We start from the raw sequence: 26,985 nt of genomic DNA, 5'->3' as shown, positions 1-26,985 counted from the left end.
CCCTTGAGGTGTTTATGGCCTGGGAGGAAAAAGCAGATACTCAGAAGAAAATACTATTGGACATTGTCTAGAACTGCAGGCGATAGCATCTAAGCTCTTCTCTCTGCCTTTCCTCCCTCTTTCTTACATGTTACTCAGGCTGTAGCTAAGCCATACTGGCTTCTTGCTTTCCCCTCCTGGAGCACAAGATGTCCATCTCTTTGCCTCTGTACCAGTTGCCCCCATCCCCTCCAACCCTTGCCTGGAATGTCTTATTTCTTGGGTTCCCCAACCCCCATTTCTGTCATGACTCAGTCCCCCTCCCCATCTTAACCCCCTCCATAGTGGTCAGTGCCTTCCCATCCAAGGTACTTTGTGATTTGCCTTATAGACATCTTAGATGGACTTCTCTATCCCTATGCTATCTCTTTTTAAGGGCACAATCTCCTTGGGATCAGGAACTGTTTTTTTTTCTCTGTATCCCTAGTACTTAGCATAAAGCCTGATGAATTGCAGCCATTTAATAAATGCTTGTTTGATAGATATGGGTGCCATAAACAGGACGGCACAGGCGCACGGACACAGACGTACATAGCTGCAAAAGATATATAACTGCATGCGTGCACATGTCCCTGTTCAAGGATCCTGTGAATAGGATAGCGAGAGTAGAGGAAAGGGCCTGGCATCGAGGAGGGAGGATTTATGTGAGACTGTTCAAGGGCAGTTTGGGATTCCCCAGCTATGGAGGCCAAGGGCTTGCCTTGTGGGTTGTGAATCCCTGTGGTCTGTGCAAGACATTCCCAGGATCGGGCCTTGGTGGAACTGTGCCCATTGGCCTGGAGTCCAGGGAATTGTTTTGTTTTCATTTGAGTTTTTAAAACAATCCATTCTAAATAGTTGATCTTTGTTTAGAGTCAGAGGTAGCCTTGATGCTTTTTTGATTCCAGCTCTTTCATTTTATAAATAAAGGAAACTAGCCCAGAGAATGGGAGTCACTTATCCTAAATCACCCAGGAAATTAGCACCGGGGAGGTCTCAAAAATGGATTTTAGGCAGGATACTGGTAGATATGTTGGGGGTTGCAGAAACAGATTCTTCTTGGCTGCTTCTGGTGACCTGGCAGAGTAGGCCATCCTTCATTAGGGGAACCTAGATTTTGGGCTATATGGGACAGATTGTACCATCTAACCTTTAATTTACAAACAGGGAAACAGACAAGGGAAGTCAGGATCCCCTCTTGATTTCCTTCAGATTTGAGCATCCAGAAAACACCTAAGGCATGTAGAATCCTGGACTAGCCCCAACTCAGGGCCAGTTGTGAGACTCCTTACCCCTCAAGACAGATCTTGAGAACTTCCCACCCATATGCTACAAAACAGCTTCTCTCCATCTTTTCTGTACCAGAAGAGAAACACCTCACTTAGGTTTAACTTGAATCAAGTGGAAACACTTTAGGGTCCAAAGAGATGAGAAACTCAGATGTTCTATACTAGAAAGAGCATGGAATTGAAGTCAGAAAGCAATTGGTTTTGAATTTCAACTGCAATCACTAATTTACTCCCCTCTTTCCTGGGCCTCAGTTTCCTTGAAGGAGGAATATGGCACTAGATGATCTTTAAGTTTCTTTCTAGTTCTAGGTCTTGAGAGTATTTTCACCAAACAAAAGTTAGCCAAAGTAAGAAGAAAATCATAAGATGTTCAGAATGTTAGCTCCAAGCAAGCAAACAAATATGTTTCCATTGTCTAGCAAGGTTCTTAGCTCAGTTTTAGGAAATTTGTTTTCAGAACATTTTGATAATTTTAAAAATTCTGAATTATTTTCTATGTAATTTTATTTTGTGCATTAAAAACATGACTTTGAGAAGGGACTTGTGGCACACAAAAGGTTAAATAGCCCTGTTCACCCATGTGTGTTGGGGATAATCTGAGCTGGGGGGCTCTCCTGCCCTAGTCTTCTGATTGTTTTTTTTCCAACTTGCCTTAGGTGGGGTAGAGGGGGAAGGAGGGAGGGAAGGAAGGAGGGTCGAAGTGATGGCCAGGGCTTCTGTTGCCATGTGGATCCTGCCTGTTGACTCTGGCGGGTCTCAGCTGAGCAGCTCCCAAAGTCTGAAACCCAAGGTGGGAATGAAGCCACAAGCATGTTTGGAATCAGCCTTCTCAGCGCCCGCCTGGCGGGGCTGGCGTAGGGGCTGCACATGGAACTATTTTGCTGTATCGATGTACAGGAGGGGAAACTCCACAGCACTGTGAGGAGAGAGGGACCATATGCCTGAGTACCAGCTTGCTATCCTTACCCCCTGGGCCACTTTCTTGAATGGGCATGGGTGGGTTAGGGTACCGGCCCCTTGGCACTGCCTGGCTTCCTGGGCAGGACTGCCTGTGGTTATGCTGTTGTGTGAGTTTAATGGCCCAAGTTCTCTGCTCTCAGCAGGGTGGGTGCTGGTCTGGAAGAGCTGTTGGGGGTCCTGGCTGGGGACACCTCCAGTTCTCAGAGCCTGCCTTTGATTGGAAACTTCCTGTGCTGGCAGCCCTGAGACTGACCAGCCGGAGAGGCTGCTGGCCTCGGAGGCATTCAGGGGACACAGCCTCATATTTTCTTACTCCTGTCTCCTATGGAGGTGGGCAAATTGCTAGGCCCTCATGAGCTTGAAGGAGATGTAATGGCTAATTTTCCCAGGATCCAGGAGAAGACAGGTAGGGAGAGTGACCATTTTTAACAGGTGAGAGAAAACAAAGTATATTCAATAGGTGACTTTTGAGTCAAGTTTTTTTTCCCCTCACTCTTCTGTAAAATGGGGATAATGTCCACATAATCTTCTTCCTGATATTGCTGGGTGGAAAAGTGTTTTGTGTATTGCAAAACTCAGTCAAAATTGGAGCTAGTGTTAGGGTGTATTCTTTCCCTTTCTCTTCTCCCACTGTCCCTTGAGCCCCAATTAGAAAGGGTCAAGTAGGTGCTAAATAATTAAACAGGCTGGGGCTACCTGGGTGCCCCGAGGCATGTTCATGCCAGCCAACCTAAGTAGGGATGCAATTAGATGGAGACCTGCAGGGTTGGGCCTGGACCGCCCCACCCTCCCTCTTCAGGAAGCCCTTCTCTTGGACCCCGGCCAAAGCCAGTCTGAGCAGCTCCATCTGATGGGAATTAGGTCGAACAGACTTGGGGGAGGTTGTCTTCTGTCCTCATTTGGGTTTACAGGCTGTGGGCTTGGCCGGGTATGGCAGCTCCAGAGCTGAGAAGAACCAGAGTTTGATCATAAGAGAACATCTGTAGCAACATCTGCAGCTTGGTGAGAGGATGGTTTACAGCAAACACAATGTCAGTGGCTCAGTTAGACAGCTCAGCCCTAGAGGCTGGCACCGGGAGGTAGGGAAAGAATCAAAGAAGCTCAGAGCTGAGAAGAGACCTCATAGAACAGCAGGCCCCAACCCCCTCATTTTTTTTCTTTTGGAATTTTTTTTTTTAAATTCTGGACTTAAACATCAAATAAAGAGAGCATTTCTGTATACAGAATAGAACAAAAGAAGATGATTGTGCATAAGACTGTTTATCTCCATTATATGCAGTTTGTTTTTCTTTTTAAGTATATAATAAATTCAACATAATTTTCAAAGTGGTCCTGCATGTCTGTGATTCCTTCTGGCTTTCCTTATGTTTTCTGGACATTAAAAAAAAGAGAGAGAGAGAATATATGTAAGTCAAGCAAAACAAATTTCCATGTTGGCCATGTCCAAAAATATGTATTTCATTTTACATCTTGAGTCTGTCTAGAGGTAGGTATCTTGCTCATCACTGCTACTTTGTTATGGTGATTGGTCATTAGATTATCAGAGTTCTTAAATCTTTGAAAGTTGTTTTTCTTTAGATTGTTCTGGTTCTACTCACTTCACTTTTCGTTGGTTCTTTTAAGTCTTCTCAGATTTCTCCAAAAACTCTCTTTTACCATTTCTTACAGTGTAGTAATATTGCATTTTGTTCATATACCATAATATATTCAATCATTGCCCAGTACGTGGGCATTTTCCTCATTTCCAGCTCTTTGCCATTATAAAAAGAGCTGATATAAATATTTTTATATATGAATTTTCTTCCTCTTTATTTGATTTTTTAAAAAAACAGCTCTTTATTGTATAGACAAGGAAACTGAGACCTAGTTTGCCAGAGGCTACATACACAGTAACCTAGTAGCAGAGTCAATCAGGATTAGGATTGAAGTCCCTAGCTCAAAACAGCATTTTTCAACAGTATCACACATTGGTTCCTGGGTAGGGCTGCTTATAGTTATCTTGTTATATGATTTTAATAGTTGAAGTACCCTGCTTTCTGGGCTGGAAAGAACTTTTGGGGTTCTCAGTTATGGATACCCACAGTTCTCACATACTGATTTTAGAAACATCCTATGCTGGAAGCCCTGAAGCTGCCAATCTCACCTCCACTCCCCTCCTTCCCCCCCCCCTCAAAAAAAAAGATGAAAAGAGGGGATTTAGAGCTGTAAGAAATCTGAGAGATCATCTTCCCCAATCTGCCCATTTTTATAAATGGGGAAATCGAGGGTGTCAGATTAAAGTACTTGTCTAGGCTTTAGAGCACATAGAGCACATAAATGCTTAATGAATGTTTTTTAACTGATGTACTTGAAAGGCTTCCTGGTCAGTGTTGGATTTAAAGGAATTTAAGAAAGATGTGTTGGACAATTTGTCCTTTCCATGGCCTGGCATTAACTCAGAATCAGAAGATGGCCTCAGTCCCATTTTAGAAGGCCTTTCTAAGACACCTCCTTAGTAGTGAAATACCCGCACACATACACACACTTTGTAATTGTAAGGGATAGTTGTGGGATTCATCTGCCCCTCAATATGGATGTGCTCATGGAGGGGGGGACCTAGATGTTTCTCCCTGACTTCCAGGTCCACTCTTGGCAGCTCAGAAATTTGGGGGGCAGTAAAGGGAAAGAAGTGATTTATTTATTACCTTGGATATAGGTTCAAATGGCTAGACTCTTGTCTGCAAAATGAGAGGGGCTGGGTGATCTCCAATTCCATCTCTAGCAACTGTGACTCTGAAATGATCCCTCCCAGCTCTCAGCAAAGGATCATTCTGAGGATTGCTTTTGGAGGTTCTAGCCCTTAGCCCTGTCCCCTGCTGGGACAGCTGGCTCTTCCACATTCCCAGAGGGAGTATATATGTGTATGTATGGTAGGATATAAATTAATCTAGTGACTTGCTCTCTCCTTTTGTAGTAAAGACAAGGAAGGAAGTGTCTTGAAGAATGAACCTTTCTTTGTTCTCCCTTGTCCCTCAGCTCTGGGTGACTAAAAGTCCCAAGACCATGCACAGATCTTAAGATTTAGATCTGAATTGGAAATGGAGTGGGTGCCCATCAATTGGGGAATAGCTGAATAAGTTATGGTATATAAATGTAATGGAATAGTAGGAGCAGGCTGATTTCAGAAAAGCCTGGAAAGACTTGTATGAACGGATGCTGAGTGAAGTGAGCAGAATCAAGAGAACATTGTACCCAGTAGCAGCAACATTGTATGATCATCGACTATGATAGACTTTGCTCTTCCCAGAAATACAGTGATTGAAGACAATTCCATTAGACTTGGGATGGAGGATACCATCTGTGTCCAGAGGGAGAACGATGGAAATTGGGTGCAGATTAAAGCACACTATTTTCACTTTTTTTCTTGTTTGCTTTTTCTTTCTTATGGTTTTCCCTTTTGTTCTGATTTTTCTTTCATAACATGACTGATATGGAAATATGTTTAAATTCATTGTACATGTATAATCTATATTAGTTTGCTTGCTGATTTGGGGAGAGGGGAGGTAAAGGAGAGAAAGAGGAAAATTTGGAATTCAATCTTACAAAAATAAATGTTGAAATCTATCTTACATGTAATTGGAAAAATAAAATACTATTGAATAAAAATAAAATAAAACAAAAAGAAAGAAAAGAAAAATATATTTAAAAAAAACAGATTTAGATCTAAAAGAGCCCTTGGAGGTTATTTTGTTATCTACTTCCAGTGCCTTCATTTTACACATAAGGAAACCAAGGCCTTAAGTGATTAAATAGCTTGCCCATAGGTTACACAATAGTAGAAACAGGATTCTAACTCGGGTCCTCTGACTTCTAGACCTCATTTCACTGTACCCCATGTTCTTTGGTTAGAAGCTGTTTGCTGTTCAGTGGGAACTCTGTCTCCTCCACTTTGAATAATTGAAGGGGAAAGGGGAGGGGGCCAACCAGAGACTATAGCCTGCCTATTGGGACTGACGAAGTCACAGGCAGGACACCTGTCACAGGCCCCCTGGGGACCTGTGTCTGACTCAGACACTGAGTGGGAGGCAGGTGAGCATTGACAGGATTTCAAATGTCAGACACCAAGAGGTTGCACCTGTCCTTCCCCAGGGCAGGGGGGAATGTGCTTATCACTCTGTGGAATCCCTCATTTCTTCCCTTCCTTTCCCCTAATTATCTAATTGCTTCCCTTCTCTTCCCCCTTTTATCTCTGCATTACCGAGGAGCCTAAAGCATTGTTATAATAGGACAAAGAACACTAGTTTCAAAATCCTGAGAACTGAGAGTCAAATATTAGCCTGCTTTTTATGATGTTACCCAGAGAAAGTCCTTTACCTGTTTGGCCTCTGTTTCCGGCTCTATAAAGTGAGGGGATTGGACATAGCGGTCTGTGTTCACTAAGAGCTTGCAATCCAGATATTCTATGATCCAGTTGATGGGGGTGGGTGACATCAGTGAGAGTGTCTCTGCTGAGAGGTTCTTGGCACTTTTTTTTTATTCATATTTAGTTGAATAGGGATAGCTGAGGAGAGCTTGCCAGTCTTAGCATCTACTTATCACACCCACTGAATAAGCCTTCTGCCAGGAACTGCCAGAGGGGAAGCCCGAGGGACTTCCTTCATCAGCTGCCTCAGTTCTAAGACATAGTTAGTAAGCTCCTCCCCTGGATGATATATTGAGAATTCACTGTGAAAGCACTTTCTGAGATGTCGACAAGCAACTCACCACCATACAGTACCATAACTCCTGTTCAATGATCGCATGCCCTACATGAACCAAAAGTTTTGGGACTTCTGGGTATTTTAATCTTAGCTCTCTGTGTGTGTCTGTCTTTGTGTGTGTGTGTGTGTGTGTGTGTGTGTGTGTGTGTGTGTGTGTGTGTGTGTGTGTGTGTTTCTCCTCCTCCTCCTTTCTCCTCTTTTTTTCTCTCCTTTTCCTCTTCCTCCTTCTCCTCTCCACTTCCTCCTTCTTTTCTTCCTCCTTCTCTTCCTCCACTTTCTCCTCTTTCTCCTTCTCTTCCTCCTCTTTTTTCCTCCTCTTCCTCCTCCTCCTCCTTCTTCTTCTCTTCTTCCTTTTTCTCCTCCTCCTCCTCTTCCTCCTCTCCTCCTTTTCTTTCTCCTCCTCCTCCTTCTTCTCTTTCTCCTCTGTTTGTCACTGTCCCTGTCCTTGTCTCTCTGTCTCTGTCTCGCTGTCTCTTCCTCCCTCCTCCTTCTCTCCCTTCCTCCCCCTTCTTTCTCTTTCTCTTACTCCAAACCATCCTCCCTTCCTCTTCGCTCTCCCTCTTCCCTTCCCCGATCTGTAAATGTCCAGGATGAGAGGGGGGACATGATAATCCCACTGTCCACTAATTGGGAAAAGACCATACCTGGAGTGCTGTGTACAGTTCTGAGAGCCCCATTCTAGGGAGACTTTGACAAGTGGAAGGCTGTGTCTAGGGGGAGTGCAAACCAGGGTGGTGAAGGAGGAGCCTCAAAACCACACCAAAGGCGTCCAGGGTGTTTTTTAGGTTAGAGGGGAGGCAGCAGCTGTCTTCAAATATCTGAAGGTCTCTCCGTGGGGTTGAAGGATTAGGTTGTTCCCAGAAGGGAGCAGTGGGATCAATGGGTGGAATTTACGGGGTTCTGGATTCTTAGCCCTGGGTGATGGGTTTCACAGGCTGGAAGTGTTCCCAGGGAGGGGTGATGGGAGAACCCGGCTGCCAACCCAAATCAGAAAGGCAGGGGCTGGAGGGTGGGCCTGCCCCATTGGCCCAAGAAGAGGGGCAACGCTGTGTGCTTCCAGGACGGCAGACGCCACTGAGATCTGAAATTTCCCTGGAATAAAATACGAGGGCTCTCAGGAATGAGCAGAAACCCTGCTTGCTGGCTTGTTCTGGGCTTTGGAAATTCATCTACAGAGATGGCAATTAGAGGGTCTGGGAGTCTGAGCTCGTTAACTCCTTTCCCCTTCTCCTTCCATTCCCTGCCATGCCTGAGTCAATAAAGGAGGCAGACTCAGAGGCTTTCTGAGAGCTATTAAGAGAGTGCCTGCCCGGTTCCCAGGGTGATCCCATCACCCTGGCACCCAATGTCATCGCACTGTTATTTGGCCATCTGGCAGCGCCCTATCACCTATTACCCTGGCTGTCTCTAAACGCCGTCACTCCTGGGGGCTGCTACTTTGTAACTACTATTGATTGGCCCATCACCGCGGTCACTGGGTAATAAATAAAGCCCTACTTTGATTTAGTACTTTGTCATTTTCCAAGTGCTTTCCTCACAACAACTCTGAAACGAAAGGAGTGCAAATGATGCTCTCCCCACTTTAATTTAAAAAGGAGGAACCTGAGGCTGAGCAGAACGAGTAAATATCTTAGGTAGGGCTTGAAGCCTGGTCTCCCGTCTGCAAGTTCAGGACTTGTCCCCCACTGCATCTTGCTGCCTTCTATCCTGTTGCAGTGATCAGTGGGGAGCCGTCAGATTCAAACCCTGACCCCCAGAGGGATAAGAGCTGGGACCTTTAACCCTGAGCTCTCTTAGGTAACATCCTTCCCAAGTTGAGTTCTTTATGGGTTCTCTTTAGTATTCTGGAGCCACCTGGCAAGGTTAATGACAATTAGCACACTTATAATTAAAGGGAGTCTGTCAGTAGAGTGGAGGAGTCCAGGAAGCTGTCCCTTATGGGAAGGAGGAGAGGTATCCATAATTAATGAAGGCAATTTAGGGCAAGGTATGAGTTAATGAAAATGGACAGAGGAGTAATTACAAAGCATGGTGGGAGCCTTTGTGTGGGGGGACAACCAGCAGAAGGCTAGGACAGCTTTGGTTGAGTAGTTCAGGGAGGATGGCCAAGGGAAACCTCCAACTTTCGCAGCCTCACGTCAGTGACGGGATGAGATGGGTTCCAGCTGATGGGGGTATCCCGCTGGGCTGCTGGGATCATGAACAAGGATGAATCCTGTATGGGCTGTTCCTAACCTCAATACTATTCGGTGTATGTGTCTCTGAAGTGCTGTCATGGGCTGGGAGTAGCCCTGTTTGAGGTGCTGGCAGTACAGATGCATGTTGTCTAGGTCAGAGTGCTAGAAATCATCAAAACGAACTAGGAACTGACTATGTTTGGTCAGGAAGAGGAGTTTTGGTCTAATGGAAATAATATTGACTCTCACATCTGAGATCCCGAGTTCCAGTCCTGATTTTGCTATTATTTACCTAATCATATATAGTCATAGGATTTAGAGCTGGGAGGGTCCTTAAAGGTCTGTTGTTAGTACAATCCTTTCATTTTACAGATGGGGAAACTGAAGCCCAAAGAAGTTAAAAACAGGAAATAGTTTACTTCTCTGGGCTTATTTCCCCAATTGAAAAACGAGGAGCTTGGGCCAGATTATCTCATAAAATGCCTTTAGCTCTTAAATTTTAGGATTCTATAAATCTGGTAAGGACAGTGAGAAATAATCCCAAAAGGCTATCTCTTATCTGCTTTCTTTCCTTCTTCATACTTCTCTGATCTTTCTACATTGTTGAGGGCGATTGGAAATTCCTATTGAATCCCTACATCCTACCTGTCCCAAACTGGTCATTCCAGGTTCTTCCCACTCACAGGCTGGGCTGAGGGTGTGGTTGGCTGGGGTTAAATGCTAGAGTAGTAGAAAGGAAATTATCCTTGCCCCAGCTCAAGTTTCCTCATTTTAAAGGGCTGAATATGGGAGAGAGAAAGAGGAAAAAAAAGGATAAAGCTAATAGGGGGAGAGAAAGGAGATCATAGGGTTGGATTTGGGAGTCAACGATGATCTGGTTTCTGATACCAGGTCGGCTCCTTGCTAGCTATATGACATTGGACCAGGCTTTTGTTTTCTTATTTGGAAAATGGGGGTAAAGGGCTTTCCCAGTGCTAAATCTTAAGAACCTATGGAACTGGCATATTTAAGTACAAGAGTTCTTTTTTCCCCTGTTAGTAGTATTTTATTTTTCCAGATACACATAAAGATAGTTTCAGCATTCATTTTGGTAAGATTTTGTGTTCCAGTTTTTTCTCCTTCCCACCACAAGATAGCAAGCAATTTGATATAAGTTAAACATTGAAGTATAAGAGTTCTTAACTCAGAGTTGGAGAACTATACTATATATGCGTATATGTAAAACTCTGTTTTGATTGATTTCCTTTGTAATCACTTGTACTTATTTTGTGCATTTAAAAAACTGCTGAAAGGGGCTCCAAAGTTTCAAAGACTGCCAGAGGGGTCTGGGATGGCCACAAGAAAGTTGAAGTCTTTATAGCTTTGGAGGAAATTGGGGGCTGTCATGAGATTTGGTTTCTAGTCCATTTGCTAATTCATTTTGTGACTTTTAATAACTTCTGTGGTCCTCAGTTTACTCATCTGTAAAATGGGGGAGTTGAGATAGATGTCTTTTAGGATTCTATCCGATGACTCTTAGTCTGTGAAAATGACATTGGACTATTTACTTAGCCATCTCCCCTGTCTTATTCTGTGAGCTTTGTAGAGTCTGTTCTTTCTCTCTGTCCCTCTTTCCATTGTAGATGAACTAAGAACCAGGCACAGGCACTTGAATGGTGAGGGAAGAGTAAGTATCCAATAGAGTACATAAAGCTGGGATGGCTTCTTCATTTCTAAAGCCCAGAAAGAGCCAGGCTTTGATCTGTGATCTAGGACACACTTCAGGTTTTGCTCTGGCTCCTCTCCTTCAGGAGGGAACAGATGTTTTTGCCCTGGAGATCTGGAGCCTCCATCTGTCTCTTAGGTCTTTGGAAGTTGGGGGGAATGACCCTTTTCTAGCCTAGGCGGAAATCCAGCAGGAACATCTTGAGAATTAGTCAACAAACACTCATTAAGCAAACACTGGATGAAGAATCTTGATCATGATAGTACAGTGGGAAAGAATGCTGGATTTGAAGCCATCGGAACTGAATTCAAATTCTGACTGCCATCTAAGTCTCTCTGGGTCTTTTCCTCATTTATAAAATGAGGGGATTGGATTAGATGCCCTCTCTCTTTTTTTTTTTAATTTTTATTTTTTTTCTATTTTTTTAAATTTAATTTTATTTAATAATAACTTTGTATTGACAGAATCCATGCCAGGATAATTTTTACACAACATTATCCCTTGCAATCACTTATGTTTCGTTTTTTCCCCTCCCTCCCTCCTCCCCCCCCCCCCAAGATGGCAAGCAGTCCTATATATGTTAAATATGTTGCAGTATATCCTAGATACAATACTTATTTGCAGAACCGAACAGTTCTCCCGCTGCACGGGGAGAATTGAATTCAGAAGGTAAAAATAACTCGGGAAGAAAATCAAAAATGCAAATAGTTCACATTCATTTTCCAGTATTCCTTCTTTGGGTGTAGCTGTTTCTGTCCATCATTTATCCAATGAAACTCAGTTAAGTCTCTTTGTCAGAGAAATCCACTTCCATCAGAATACATCCTCATACAATATCGTTGTCGAAGTGTATAATGATCTCCTGGTTCTGCTCATCTCACTTAGCATCAGTCCATGTAGGTCTCTCCAAGCCTCTCTGTATTCATCCTGCTGGTCATTCCTTACAGAGCAATAATATTCCATAACATTCATATACCACAATTTACCCAGCCATTCTCCAATTGATGGGCATCCATTCATTTTCCAGTTTCTAGCCACTACAAACAGGGCTGCTACAAACATTTTGGCACATACAGGTCCCTTTCCCTTTTTTAGTATCTCTTTGGGGTATAAGCCCAATAGAAACACTGCTGGATCAAGGGTATGCACAGTTTGATAACTTTTTGGGCATAATTCCAGATTGCTCTCCAGAATGGCTGGATTCGTTCACAACTCCACCAACAATGCATCAGTGTCCCCGTTTTCCCGAGATGCCCTCTCTCTATCCAATTCTAAATCTATGGGATGATGTTTGGTCTTTTACCAACTAATCCCACTCCTACCCCCAAATCTTCTGGCTATAAATCTTTGATCACTGAACATGTTTTTGTTTTTGGTTTTTTGGTTTTTTTTTTTTTTAAAAGGATGTGAGAAATTCTATTTCCCTGGGGTTGCTCCAGGAATTTTCTCTTGGTAAGAGCAAGGGAAGAGGGTTCAAGGAGAGACAAAGAGACAAGTTCCTTGGATGTTGCCAGCAGATATAGCGCTGGACACAGCCCTGGCTAGACCAGTCCCCAAACCAGTTCATTGTCGGGGGGTGAGGGGGGTGTCCAGTGGTTTATGTATGTGGTGGTTTATAGGAGCTTTTCAGAAGAGCCTCTGGCCCCCTAGAGGGGCAGCCTCATTGTTTAAGGGGCAGTCACGATGGAAGGAAACAAGACCCGAGGCAGGAAGCAGGAGGGGCTGGAGTCCATTCCAACTTTTATACATCCACTCCTTGATGCTCAATGAGCGAATCCCCAAAGCAGTTGGGAAACAGCTCTTTCTGCACTTCTACCCCTGCCTCCATTCCGAGCCTGGTCCAGATAATTCAATTCAACAAATTCTGCAAACATTTACTAAGTGCCTCCTGCAGCCTAACCTTTTAGCGGTCTGTAATTGTTTCCTGTGTGTTTTGTCCCCCCAGTCAGGCCCGAGCTCAGCCCGATACTTCTCTTGTCTCCCTGCAGTATTAGGCTGTATAAATGCTTGTCAGATAGATGAATGACTAGATGGATGGACGGTCCTGACCCCCTACCCCACTGATCGCGGGGCCATGGGCTCCGAGCTATGTCCCTGGGAGTGGGAACGGGCAGCATTAGCTACACTCTCTGCTCTCTTCATCTTAGGATCAATGGTAGGCATTTGTAAGGAAGCTTGCTCTTCAGCTGGAATGGTGGGTTAGTCTATGACTGAGGCTAGAGGTCAGGCAGGGACCAGGGGTGGGGCTCAATCTGGGGCCTGGATTTTAGGATTTCGAGCCATAAGGAACCTCTAGAGATTAATTAGGTCAACCCTTTCATTTTATATATGAGAGGTTAAGCTGGTTGTTTGGGGGTGACCTAGCTAGTGTCTGAGGGACAGTGATCCCCTTGGTGATCCCCCAGCACACACACATCCCCAGCCTTTCCCATATTTGCTCCTAAAACTTCATGTATGCAGTGATTGCAGTGTGTCCCAAAGGTATCCTAGATAATGAAGGCATAATTGAAGGGGAGACGAGGCCGTATGGTCACTTTTATTGGGTATTTTCAGGAACCAGGGGCCCAGACACTTGATTGCTTTACATTTGGGTACTCTGACCACTGAGCTTCCCTTAGATCTCCATCTCCCTCTACTATAGATTTTCTACTGAAAGGGATGGAGGAGAGCTCCTAAGCTGGTTTGTGCTCCTGGGCATTCTCAGTGAGGGGCTAGGAATCACCGTTTGGCCTAGAGGGGAGTCAGTTTGCAATGGTGGCCATGGCTCCATCAGGGTCCAGAGTTGGTCTAGAGGTAACTTGAATTAGGAAGGGGTACATTGCGGGCAGCCTAGAATGCCAGGCTGTGAAGGTTTTCTTACCTCCTCAGGACACTGGAGGATCTGGAAAGACTTTGAGCTGATAAATGATGGGATGAAAGTGTTTTAAGAAGATTAACTGCATCTCAGCACGGATGCTCCCTATGAAGAATGGTTGTGATAACTGCAGCTATTACTGTTCCAATTAGTGATCTGTGTAGTAAAGCCTTAACGACTCCATCAGTCACTAAGATAGGGACTCTAATCACAGAGTTACAGACCATGAGGGAAAATAAACCCTTCTCACTGCCTGTAGCACCTCTGTTCTGCCCTAGTACCCTAAAGGAAGCCCAAGGGCTAGAGATCCTCTCCCCTTTGCCCCAGAACACAGGGCAGCTTTGATGCCCACCCCCAGAGGGTGATAGTGTCTGGCCCAATCCCCTTATTTTATCCAGAATACAATGAGTCCCCAAAGAGATGAAGTGAATTTTGGGTAGTAAGTCATAGGGGCAGGATCTGAACCTAGGCCTGCTCTTTAAACTGCCTTTTGTAGGCTACAAGTTTGATGGAATGTGGCCAGGATGCCGTCCAGTGCCGGCAGCTCTCGGGGGTCAGTAAGGTTGTGGGAAGATTATTGATGCTGAATGATAATCCCTTGTCCAGAGAGAGAATGGGCAGGGGGCTGCAGGTACAGGATGATGTGGAGTCAGATATGGCCAGTCGGTTGGTTTGTTTTGCTTAGCTACTTTGTTATAAATTTTCCAGCTGGAAGGATGGGTTAGTTATTGGGGAATGACAGGATTGTTTAAAAAAGATAAAGAGAGTGAGGTCACACCCCTCCCTAGCCAAAGTTTCACGTGAATGGACCCAGGAAACTCTTGTCTAGATTTCACCCAGATAAAGTGGAATAGAAGTAAATAGCCCCAATTCCAACTGTAGTTTGGTTTATCCTTCCAAAATTCAAGGTCCCTTGAGATGCGCTTCCTGTTTCTTATACCCCGGCTCCTTAAATTTTTTCCACTCATGACCCCTTTTTGCCTAAGAAACTTTTATGTGACCCTGGGTAACATAGGCATACAAAAAGGTATACAAACCAAACTAATAATAAATCATAATTTTGCTCCCCCTCCATTCAGTTATATGACTCCATGTGGGGTCGAGACCTAGTTTAAGAAGCTGAGAGCTAGGAAGGGGATATGTAGTGCTTGACATTGAACCAGAAAGTCAGAGATAAAAGGAATGCTGGTGGTCCACACTTTCACTTTATAGATAAGAAAACTGAGGCTCCCCGAGCTGAGAGCTCTGGAATAGGAAGGGATAAATGTTAGGCTCAGGGGGGGTCCTAAAACAGCCAGCTCACATGTGCCCTGCCCTCTTGTCTCCCCAGAAGCCTGATGCCGCGGACACTGGATGGCCAAATCACCATGGAGAAGACCCCCAGCTACTTTGTGACGAAGGAGGCCCCTCGACGCATACACAACATGTCTCAGGACACCAAGCTGATCGTGGTGGTTCGGAACCCTGTCACTCGGGCCATTTCGGACTACACTCAGACGCTGTCCAAGAACCCCTCGATTCCGAGCTTCCAGGCGCTGGCCTTCCGGAACGGCAGCTCCGGGCTGGTGGACACAGCGTGGAGCGCCGTGCGCATCGGCATCTACGCCAAGCACCTGGACAACTGGCTGCAGTACTTCCCGCTGTCCCACTTCCTGTTTGTGAGCGGGGAGAGGCTGGTGAGCGACCCGGCCGGGGAAATGGGCCGCGTGCAGGATTTCCTGGGCCTCAAGAGGGTCGTGACAGACAAGCACTTCTACTTCAATGAGACCAAAGGCTTCCCTTGCCTGAAGAAGCCAGAAGGCAGCAGCCGCCCTCGATGTCTGGGCAAGTCCAAGGGCAGACCCCACCCCCACATCGAGGAGCACGTGGTCCAGCGCCTGAGAGAGTTTTACCGGCCTTTCAACCTCAAGTTCTACCAGATGACCGGGCAGGACTTTGGGTGGGACTGACCCAGACTCGGGGTACCCTGCTGGTAGTGGGGTGGGATGAGAGGGGCTGCCAAGAGCAGCGGGGGTCACCGCTGAGACAAGGAAAAGATCTCTGAAGGCGCCCATCTGGGCCGGCTTGGACTTGAGCCTCCTACCAGGCTTTAGAAAGTTTGACAATGGTTCTAATTTATATCTGCTCTCCTAGTAGAGAGCAAGCAATTGTACACTTACTGAGTAGAGAGAGATATTTAAGAAATAAAACAGTCAGATAAATATTCTTCCACATAAACTTTTGTGGTCTCTATTGCCTGGGTGTTTTCAGGTGGGGAGGAAAAGTGGGAAAATGGGAGGACTGAGTTTTAATCTCTTTCATATTTGTGCCCCTCATGGTCACTGGGAAACATGTCCCCTCACTGAGCATACCTTGGGGACCTACTGGCAGGAGCCAGAGCGGTAGGGATTGCACTTTTAGCCAAATAACTCCATTTGGACTCTGCTTTCCCAGAAAGGGCCTAGCCCTGGTGCCCACCTGATAGCTGGACAGGCCACCCAAGTGATGGCGCAACCATTATCTCTGTCCCAAATTTCCAAATCATCCCCCTCCCCATATATATATACACTTAATACCACAAACATTTATCCTTTTCCTCTGCCGATTCCTCTCTTTAAATATTATCCCTAAAGCTTTCAACTCCCACTGACTCCTTGCCCTTAACTACAATCCTCATTGGACACAATGATTGACCCCTTACCCAAAACCTGCATCCCTTATTCACCCCTCCCTCCAAGCTTTCTCTCCCACGCAGTCTTACCCCAAACTTAATCACTCTGTTAAAGACATCCTTGCATTCCCTTTACAATATTCCTGACAAGGATATCCAGCCTCCATTTGGAGACCTCATTAAAGTGGAATCCTCTGTCTCCCCAAGCAACCCATTCTGCTTTGGGAAAAAGCTTTCTAAGGAAGTTTTATTTTCACCAACCTTAAATCTACCTTCCCATCTTCTTTTAATTTTGCCCTCAGAGGCCAAGGAAAACAAATCTAATCCCCCATCTGCTGGATAGTCCTTTTAAATACTTGAAGACAGCTATCATGTTCCCTCTAAATCTCCTTTGTCTAGGCTAAACATCCTTGCTCCTTCAACCAGTTCTCATAAGGCATGGTCTTTGGTACCCTTAATATCCTGATAGCCTCCTGACTCCTGGGAGACAGGATTTCTCACCTTTTGTTGGAACCCCACCTCCCCAACCCATGCTTCAGAGATCAAAGATTTAGAGCTGGAAGAGACTAAAGAGGTCAGCCAGTGCAGCCCTTTCATTTTATAGATGAGGAAACTGAGACCCAGAAATATTAGATGATTTGCCCAGAGTCACACAGGTGGTAAGTATCAAAGGTGAATTCAGAACTAGTTCTGAGGCCAGTTCTCTATCCACTGTACCAAACTGCTGCTTGTGGTGCAATCAACCAAGTCATGATTTTCTTGGTCAATTCAATTTAACAAACATTTATTGTTCACCTATTGTATGTAAAGCACTAGATTAAATACTGAGAATACAAGAAAAAATAATTCAAAAAACTTATATTTTCCGGAGGGAGACCAGATTTTTTTTTTTGGGGGGGTGTAAAAAAAAGTACATGGAATGGGTAGCATATGAGCTGATTTCTGAAAGGAGATAAGGATTCCAAAAGAAGGAAATGAAGTGGGAATGAATTCCAAAGACAGAGAAAGGTCTATATACTGAAGGAAGAAGACAATATGTCAAGTTTAGGGACTATATAGTGGTTCAGTTTAGCTGGAAGACACTATAAGAAGGAGAGTAGTGGGAAATAAAGCTGGAAAGGTAGATTATGGAGGACCTCAAATAACAAATGAAGGAGTTTGTATTTTATCTTAGTAGCAATAGGAAGCCACTGGATTCTTTGGCTCTGGTTACTTAACCAGTTCTAAATAAATTTAATTGTAGCATCATCTAGCCCACATCATTTCATTATGTCCACAAAGATAACATGAGAGATTTTGTCAAATGCCTCACTGAAATCTTAGTATGCTGTAGCTAAAGCATTCCCCTGATCTTCCAGTCTAGTGACTCTGTCAAAAAAGGAAATAAGATTAATCTGGCATGACCTGTTCCTGATGAAGTCAAGTGATCCCCTCCTTCTTGGGTTGATTTCCTAGCCCCACTCTGCCCCAACCCCCCAGAGTATGAGTTATTGGATCCTAGCTATCATGTCTCTGAACCCTCTGAAATCTGCTCTCTGAAAATCTGAAAGAAGCTGCTTTCCTCTGTCACAATATCATGGAATGGTCACTTGTCCCAGAGATTTCTGTTGTTCCTATTTCAGCAACTAGTCTGGTCAGAGCCCAGTACCCCATTAGATGCATTCCTTTCCTAGATGCCATTATTGTTTTGTTTTGTTTTAATGTCTTAATTGATATATTTTGTTTTTCATCATGTATGTTTCTCAGGGTAGCCATTTACCATCACTTGCCCTCAGCCATGCTTTATAACAAAGAATAAAAGAGAAAAAAACCTAGTTCTGGAAAGCTAATCAGCATATTAGCCAATTTATGCCTGTATTTTAAATTGTGGTTTGGAAATCTGAAATTCCATTCTCAGATGCCATCTTCTTAACCAGCTGTTCTTCACTTCCCAAGTCTGCTGTTCCCATCTGAATCCCTTTTTTAAACAGCTTACAGTAATTAAAAGACCAGTTGTACTCCTAAGACCATAACTTTCTAGCCCTGGATCTCACACTCCTCAGGAATTCTTTTCGTGCTCCTTCTGGTGATATCATTTGTCACCACATGAATTTGAAGGAGTGGGTAGTGGTCATAGGGCTTAATAATTCTTGAGGTTCTCCATCAAATTCTGGATACATGATCCAGAATGCAGCAGACATCTCGCTATTGCTCATGGCAGCTTGACAAATGACTGCCTTGGTCCCTCTTAAGACAGGGGTCCTCAATCATTGTCGCTTATTACTTCTTCCTCTGCCTCTTATTAAATGGCCTCTCATCTGATGGCATCAGTAGCTTCACATTGTCTTTTTTCTTTCTTTTCTTTTTTTTTTTTTTTACAAGGCAATTGGGGTTAAGTGACTAGTCCAAGATCAGACAGCTAATAAGTATTAAGTGTCTTAAGCCTGGATTTGAACTCAGACCTTCCTGACTGGTCCTCTATCCACTATGCCATTTAGCTGCCTCTTCATGTTGCCTTTCCTTGAAAAATGAGAAATTGCCATCTCTGAAGAAAGTCTAGCTTAATCCTTTTCAGTTTCCTCTACCCACCTATTTTCTGGCACCCCTCAAAATTATTTATCTTCTGGTTTCTATTTTTAAACCATTTTGCCATTTTTTCTTTTTTTTATATATAATAATAGCCTTCAAATACATGTAAAAATAGTTTTCAATATTCACTTTTGCAAAACCTTCTGTTCCAAATTTTTCTTCCCCTTTTCCCCTCTCTTAGATAGCAAATAATCCAGCAGAGGTTAAACATATATAATTCTTCTACACATATTTCCATAGTTTTCATACTGCATAAGAAAAATGAGATTAAAAAGAAAAAAAAGAGAAAGAAAAAAACAAGCAAGCAAACAACAACAAAAAGGTGAAAATACTATGTTATGAGCCATATTCAGTACCCACAGTCCTCTCTCTGGGTGCAGATGACTCTCCCCATCATAAGACTACTGGAACTGGCCTGAATCACCTCATTGTTAAAAAGAGCCACGTCCATCACAGTTGTTCACTTGGTTCTATTCACTTCACTCAGCATCAGTTCATGTAAGTCTCTCCAGGTCTTTGTGAAATCAGCTTGTTTATCATTTTTTATAGAACAATAATATTACATTACATACATATACCATAACTCATTCAACCATTCTCCAACTGATGGGCATCCATTCAGTTTCCAGGTTCTTGCCACTACAAAAAGGGCTGCCACAAACATTTTTGCACATGTGGGTCCTTTCCCTCTTTTATGATCTCTTTGGGATATAAATCCAGTAGAGACACTGCTGGATCAAAGGGTATGCATAATTTAATAGCCCTTTGGGCATAGTTCCAAATTGTTCTCCAGAATGATTGGATTAGTATTCAACTTCAACAACAATATATTAGTGTCCCATTTTTCCAATATTCCCTCCATCATTATTTTTTCCTGTCATCTTAACCAATCTGACAGGTGTGCAGTGATACCTCAGTGTTGTCTTAATTTGCATTTCTCTGGTCAATAGTGATTTAGAGCATCTTTTCATATGGCTAGAAATGGTTTCAATTTCTTCATCTGAAAATTGTCTGTTCATATCCTTTTACCATTTTCCATGGTAAAATGGCTTGAATTCTTATAACTTTGACTCAATTCTCTATATATTTTAGAAATGAGGGCTTTAGTGAAACCCTTGAATGTAATTTTTTCCCCCTGTTTATTGCTTTCCTTCTAATCTTGTCTGCATTGGCCTTGTACAAAAACTTTTTAACTTAATATAATCACAATTATCCATTTTTATTCAATAATGTACTCCAGTTCTTCTGCCACTTTTTCAAGGAAGATTTCATTCTCTCTGATATTCTGAAGTGTAGAGAGACTCTTTTAGCTCTTTCAGCTTTTGTTCTATTAGGGAAATAAAATGCATGTCGAGCATGGGTAGCTGGGGCAGAAACACAGAGTACACTCTGTAGTGTAGTGAAGTATCACTACAAAATTTCTTTTCACACCATACTGAAAATGAGGTATTCAATTCTCTATTTTAGTTGGTATTTCTCACAGCTAATTGTCCCAGCAAATTGCCTCTTGATCATGCTTTAAACAAGCACTTGGTAGTTCAATTGAAAAGCTTTATTTATTTGTAATAAATTTCCCAACTCTTCTCAGAAGAGGAAGCTAGATTGTTCACTTACTTCTGTCTGGAAATTAGCAGGGACTCAAGTAAAATCCAATTGTCAGACACTTCTATCTCTTCCAACTTTTTAAATGCTCTCTTGTTGATGAGATTCTAGAAACTTCTCCAGCATTTTGACTTTTCAAAGACGAGTGTTCTTCCCAAACTCTTTTCCCTCCTTGCTCTTTGCTTTCTCTCAGTGATTTGTCATTGTGCAGTCATTTTAGTTCTGTCCAACTCTTTGTGACTCTCTTTTGGGGTTTTCTTGGCAAAGATACTGGAGTGGTTTTCCAAGTCCTTCTCCAGCTCATTTTACAGATCAAGAAACTGAGGCAAATAGGGTTAAATGACTTGCCCATGACCACACAGCTAGTAAATGTCTGAGGCCAGGTTAGAGCTCAGGAAGATGTCTTCCTGACTCCAAACCTGGCACTCTATTCACGGTGCCATCTACCTCCCCTTAAATCTCAATGTTGTCTATCTCCAAATCTCAGGAAATTTAAGACACTTGGATCCGGGTCAGAAAAAAAAAGTGAATGGATAGCTTTTTTAAGACTTTTGGAGGGTGGAAGTTTGATTAGCTCTAAGGAATCTTTAAGGGGCAAGGAAAAATAAACCCATTTCTGAAGAAAGTGAGTATCATAGAGTTTTTTGGGAATATGCACTTGAAAGACATCATTGACCAATGAAGAAGACCTGGTAAAGGCTGGGGTGCTATGACCTGGCTTAAACTACATTCCTTGGGCAAAGTTGATCTAAAAGTAGGGTTGAAAGACATTAGGGTGCTGAGTTGAGGATTCAACTCTTAAGTGTTCTAACTCCAATTCTAGTATACATTTTATTACAAGGAACAGTCTCCTTTAAGTGTTTATAGACTCCGTTTCCATTCAATTAAACAAACCTTAAAGAGCAGTGGGATTGCAAAGCATGCTAGGTAGCATGTGTAAAGTAGGCAAATAGACAAAGACAATAATGAAACTGCCCCTGCCCATAAAAAGTTTAATTTTTAGGGGTTTAAAAATATATGTAAATAGGCAAAAAGAAGGTAACTTAAGGAAATTACATTTATATTAGAACATTAACTGGGGAAGATCAGAGAAGGCTTCATGGAAGAGGTAGCCGGTGAACAGAGTCCTATAGAAAGAAGAGGATGCTAAAAGTCAGAAATGAAGAAGGACTGATGTAAGCCACAGGATGCACTGTCTATTTGCATGTTGAGTTTGAATACCAGCAGAAAGTCAATGTTAGCTGGAATCTAGAGTTTATGAGAGAAGTAATATAGAGCTGAAGAGGTAGATTGCAGATTGTAGAAACCCTTAAGTACTTGTCTGAAGAGTTTGTATTTGATCCAAAAGTCAACAGAGAATCACCCACTGAAGATGTTTGTGCTTGGGAATGAGAAGGTAAGTTCTGTACCCTGCTTAGCAAGATTATTTTTTTTTTTTTGCTAGGTAGAGGATGGATTAAAGAAGAGAGAGGGGTGGGGGGGAGGAAGACAAATCAGGAAACAACTGCACTAGTCTAGGCAAGAGACAATGAAGGGTTAAAATAAAATGGTGGCTGTGGGGCTGAAAAAAAGGTCCTAGATATAAGATACTGTGGAGGCTAGTCAATAAGACTTTGCAATTGATTACATATGGAGGAGACGATGAGGGAGCAGGAAAAGGAAAAGGACTGAGACTACAGACTGGTGATTGGTCCCTCAACAAAAATAAGGAATTTGGAGGAATGGATGAGGGAAGGGGGTCAAAATCATGACTTCCATTTTGTATATGTTGAATTTTAGCCAATGAAATCCTGAATTAAGAGTGTAAAAAGAGAAAAGTAGTTGGCTCATACAATTTATAATACACTTCCACATATGCTATCTCATTTAATCTTCATCGCAATCTGCTGAGCAAGTCAGGATAAGTATTATTCCTATTTTACAGATGAAGAAACTGAACCTCAAAAAATGTTCACTCTAATAAGTTCCAGACATAGAAATCAAACCCAAATTTTCTGACTTTCAGTTCAGTTCTTTTTCTTTTTTTTCTTTCATTTTTAAAATGTTTTACTGATGCTTTTTTCTTTTTTCCTCACCATAACTTCCCACTGACTCCCCCATCAAATAGAACCCTCCCTTGTAACCAGTACAAACAAGACAAATCAATGCATTAACTACGTCTGAAAATACAGGCCTCATTCCAAACCTATAGCCCATTCCATTTCTGCCAAAAAGCTTTCTTCACCATCAGTTTTTTAAAGTCATGACAACTCAGAGTTCCAAAGTCTTTCAATGTTGTTTTTTCTTTACAACGTTGTGGTATAGATATAAATTGTTCCCCTGGTTCTGCTACCTTTATTGTGTATTTTTATACATAATAATATATAACTTTATACAAGTTTTCCCAAATTTCTCTAAATTCTTCCTAGTTATCATTTCTTTCGGCATGATAATATTTAACATTCACATGGCACAATGTGTTTACTCATTCTCCATTTTCTTTCTAAATCTTTGATATTACAAAAAGTGCTGCTATAAATATTTGTTTAGGTGTGACTCTCCCCTCCATCTTTTGCCTCTTTGGGCCATTAGTGGGAATATTGTTGCACAGTTTAGTGATTTTTAAAGTAAAATTCCAAATTGTATTTCAGAATGGTTGGACCAATTCACAGCTTTTCCAGCAGGATATAAGTGTGCCTGTCTTCGCACAGACTCTTGAACATAAACATTTTTGTCTTCTATCATCTTTGCCAGTGTGATGGATGTGAGGTAAAACCTCAGAGACGTTTTAATTTGAATTTCTCTCATGATTAGTGATTTGGAGCATTCTTTCATATGGTTGTTGATAGCTTTATTTTTCCTTCTTTTGAAAACTCTCTGTTCACATCCTTTGATCTCCAGGGCTCTTTCCATAACTTCTAATCTTGTGATTTAAGGGCTTGTGCTAATTAGTGTCCTCATTCTCCCCACATCCCCTGGAACCTCACATCTCAGTTCCTCTATAACACCCAGGCTCATATTCTCAGCCGCACCCTACAATATAAGCCCCTCTATCTCAAAGGCTCCCTATCTTTTTCCATTTGTACCCTTTACCTCTCAGCAAAACTTCCTGTTCTCTTATGAAAGGAAATATATTCTAGAGTTTAGCATGTATATGCATGTGAGAAATGCATATATGAGAAATAATAGAGATTAATTTCAACAATCTATTGAAATGATCAAATGTGCCAGTATTCCCTTGACAAGTTTCTCACACCCTTGATGGTACCCATACCCCAGACTGGAAATCCTTGCTCTAACAGGAGTTTTCCACACCTGACATTGAGTTTCCAACACAGATAATTTCTTATGTTTCCTCCTTTTGTCAAAACTGTTTCTATATCACCTCTTTCAAGAAGATCCCTGAGATCCACCGGCCCCAGTTATTCAGCATTCCCCACAGGAGGGACAAGTACTACTAGAGGTTCTATTTCTCCTTCTGCAGTCTGTTCAGTAGCTTCAGGCTTGGGTGAAAAATGGGGGTGGTAAAGATGGAGGGCAATGAGCACAGCAGTATGGACTTCTAATGCAAATGTGGTAGTAGGAAACAGAGGCAAAGCTATTTCTCTCAAAATCCAGATGGATCCGTCTCCTGCTAGGTGAGTGGGTGATCCACCTATACAAAGGTTCACATCATAAGGCATTCAGTTGGGTGCAGATTTATAGGGCACAAGCATGGGCAGCAGGGTCCTTGGGAACTGGTGTAGCCTGTGCCTGAGTTGCTTATTTAAGTGTTAGTTTGAGGAGTTTTCATTTTATCCTAGATGCAATAAAGGGAAGCTCTAGTGTCAAGATAGTAGCATGTCAGAAAGCAGTATCTGACTGATAGTTATATAAAGGATGACTAAGACAAGAGAGATCAACTAAGAAGCCTTGGGAGGGAGCGATTAAATGGGATGTGGATAGGGCACCAACCATGAGGTCAGGAGGATCTGAGTTCAAATCCACTCTCTTAACACTTCCTAGCGGTGTGACTCTAGGCAAGTCATTTAATCCCAGTTGCCTCACACACACACAAGGGGCTGTGATCATAGCTAGATAAGAGATGATGGCCTGTGAGAAGAGAGAAGAAGACTGTTGAAAGAGATGTTGTAAAGATAAGGAATAAAATTTGATATCTGATTTGGCTTAAAAGGTGAAGGAGGAAACCCTTGAGGTTATGAACCTGGATGAAAAAAACGGTGGTACTCTCAGTAGAAATAGGATACTTTATCCAAGGCAATCCCAATATTCTTTGGATAGAAAATGCCATCTGCATCCAGAAAAAGAACTATGGAGAGTGAATGTAAATCAACACATGTTATGTTCACTTTTCTAGGAATTTTTTTTTCTTCCATGGTTTTTACCTTTGCTTTGGATTTTTTTTCTCCCAACGTGATTTCTAAAGCAACGTGTATTTAAATAAAGAAAGAAATAAAATTTCAAAAAAAGAAATAGGATAGTTTAGAGAAGACACAGGTACAAGGGGACAATAAGGAGTTGTATTTTAGATATGTTGAGTTTGAAATGCCTATGGAACATCCAAGTGGAGATGAGAGAGTAAAGGAATATGATGTATAGAGCTGTGCTGAAGCTGACTCTGCCTATAGCTTTTACAATTAAGCATCAAGCCAATTGGTAGCTTGGTTTCTCTTCAAATAAGTTATTTTTTTTAAGTTCAATTTTTTTCCAATGAACAAAAATACACTTTTCCCCCCTCCCACCCTTCTCTTCCATTAGGGAAAAAAAGGGGGGGAAATTTTTGTAATAAAAATACATAGTCAATAAAAACTATCCCCCCCCAAAAAAAGCATATCTCATTCTGTTTTCTGAGTCCTCTTACATGTAAGGAGGAGGCAAAGGGACATAATGTGCTGAACCTAGAAGCTGGAAGATAGGAATTGAAATTCATCTCAGATATTTACTAGCAGTCTGACAATGGGTAAGTCATTTAACTTCTGCCTGCCTCAGTTTCCTAATCTACAAAATGGGGGAAATAATAGCACCTACACTCTCCAGGGTTGTTGTGAGGATCAAATGAAATAATACTTATAAGGTGCTTTGCAAACCTTAAAGTATGCTGTAAATGATAATTATCATAATTATCACCATCATTTCAGTTTCTATATAACATCAAAGCTCACATTCTCAGTCCTATCCTATTTATTATTGTTATTATCATATAAGTTCTAACTAGTGACCATTCTCTGTCCCTATCCCTGAGTTCTTCAAAAAATATTGAAAAGATCCCTAATTTCATCAATGTGAATAAGCCCTCCACCTCAGTTCGGAATCTCTATGCTTTCATAGGTAATTCTCCAAGACTTGCTGCAACCAAAATGATTCATCCATTCAGCCTTTTGGGGATGAGCATCTCCAAACTTGGCTTGGCTGCTTCTGGACAGCAGACACAGCTGCTACCAAACACCATCACCAACTATCTGGGATTGTTGGGATCTGGAGGCATAGTCTTGGAGAGTTTAGGGGTCCTCCTCTACGTCTTGGTGAGGTACTGGAAGAGGATTTTTAGTGAAGGAGTGAGAATAATACCAAGAGCCAACGAGGACAAGTATCCCCATTACCCCAAGAAAAGGAATTCTGTCTCATTTATCATAGGGAAGCTCTTTGTTCCTTGTAAGTTCTTGGGACAAATAGCTTTCCCTGGGACTTGTCTAGGCTAAGCCCTTGTAGTGGAGATAGGAGCCATATTATGCAAAAGTCGGGGTTTGTAGTTCTTTTGTGACCAAGATGGACCTAGGATACTAATGGAAGGGGGATTAGTGTGTTAGGGAGTGGTAGGGTATGAAAGAGGAAGCTAAGCCAGGTATAGAGTAATAGGAAGTTTTAAACAAGAAGCAGGGAAGTGGGACGAAGTTGTGAAATAATAGGGAGTAGTGTGGAGATTATCAAGCCAAGTAGCATTTACTATATGCTTACTATGTGCCAGGAAATGTACTAAGTACCGGAAACCAGCAGAAACGAAGCTAAAAAAGGGAATTTGGGGGACTTTAAAAATGAGGGCATGTAAGCCTGAACATGGAGAGTTGGATCAACTACAATGACCAGAGGACTCTAATCTGGAATCTTGGGAACTGAGAGAAGGCCCTGGCTGAGCTCTTCACCTGAGGAAGGCTCAGAGGGAAACCCAGCCCTCTCACAACATTGAGCCTGGACCTGGATCAGGTTTAGGATTGAAACCTGTTTCTATTACAACAGGGATTACTTGGGGGAATAGGTTGGGTTAGATCAGGATTCTTTTTTTTAAGTTTTTAAGAACTTGTCAAGGGCTCCTTTGGTAGTCTGGCATTCTATGAACTTCTCAGAATATGAACCCCTCCAGGAGACCATTGTTCACGACAACAACAAGATAATACAATGATCAATTCTGATGGATGTGGCTCTCTTCAATAATGAGATGATTCAGGT

General features: G+C 42.5%; 1 protein-coding gene across 1 annotated transcript in view; it reads left to right on the top strand.

Annotated features, from left to right (window-relative positions):
• HS3ST6 (heparan sulfate-glucosamine 3-sulfotransferase 6) overlaps positions 1 to 15,959 on the top strand; it is a 34,961-nt gene extending 19,002 nt beyond the window's left edge. The window contains exon 2 of the mRNA XM_051969473.1: positions 15,073 to 15,959. Coding sequence (XP_051825433.1) covers positions 15,073 to 15,691 — 619 coding nt within the window. The 3' untranslated portion in view covers positions 15,692 to 15,959. The remainder of the gene's footprint in view (positions 1 to 15,072) is intronic.
• Positions 15,960 to 26,985: the final 11,026 nt, after the last annotated feature.

This window comes from Antechinus flavipes, chromosome 1 (assembly GCF_016432865.1).
Source record: "Antechinus flavipes isolate AdamAnt ecotype Samford, QLD, Australia chromosome 1, AdamAnt_v2, whole genome shotgun sequence".
Taxonomy (NCBI): Eukaryota; Metazoa; Chordata; class Mammalia; order Dasyuromorphia; family Dasyuridae; genus Antechinus; species Antechinus flavipes.
Note: the sequence above shows the minus strand (reverse complement) of the source record. Positions and strands in the feature narration are given on the sequence as shown.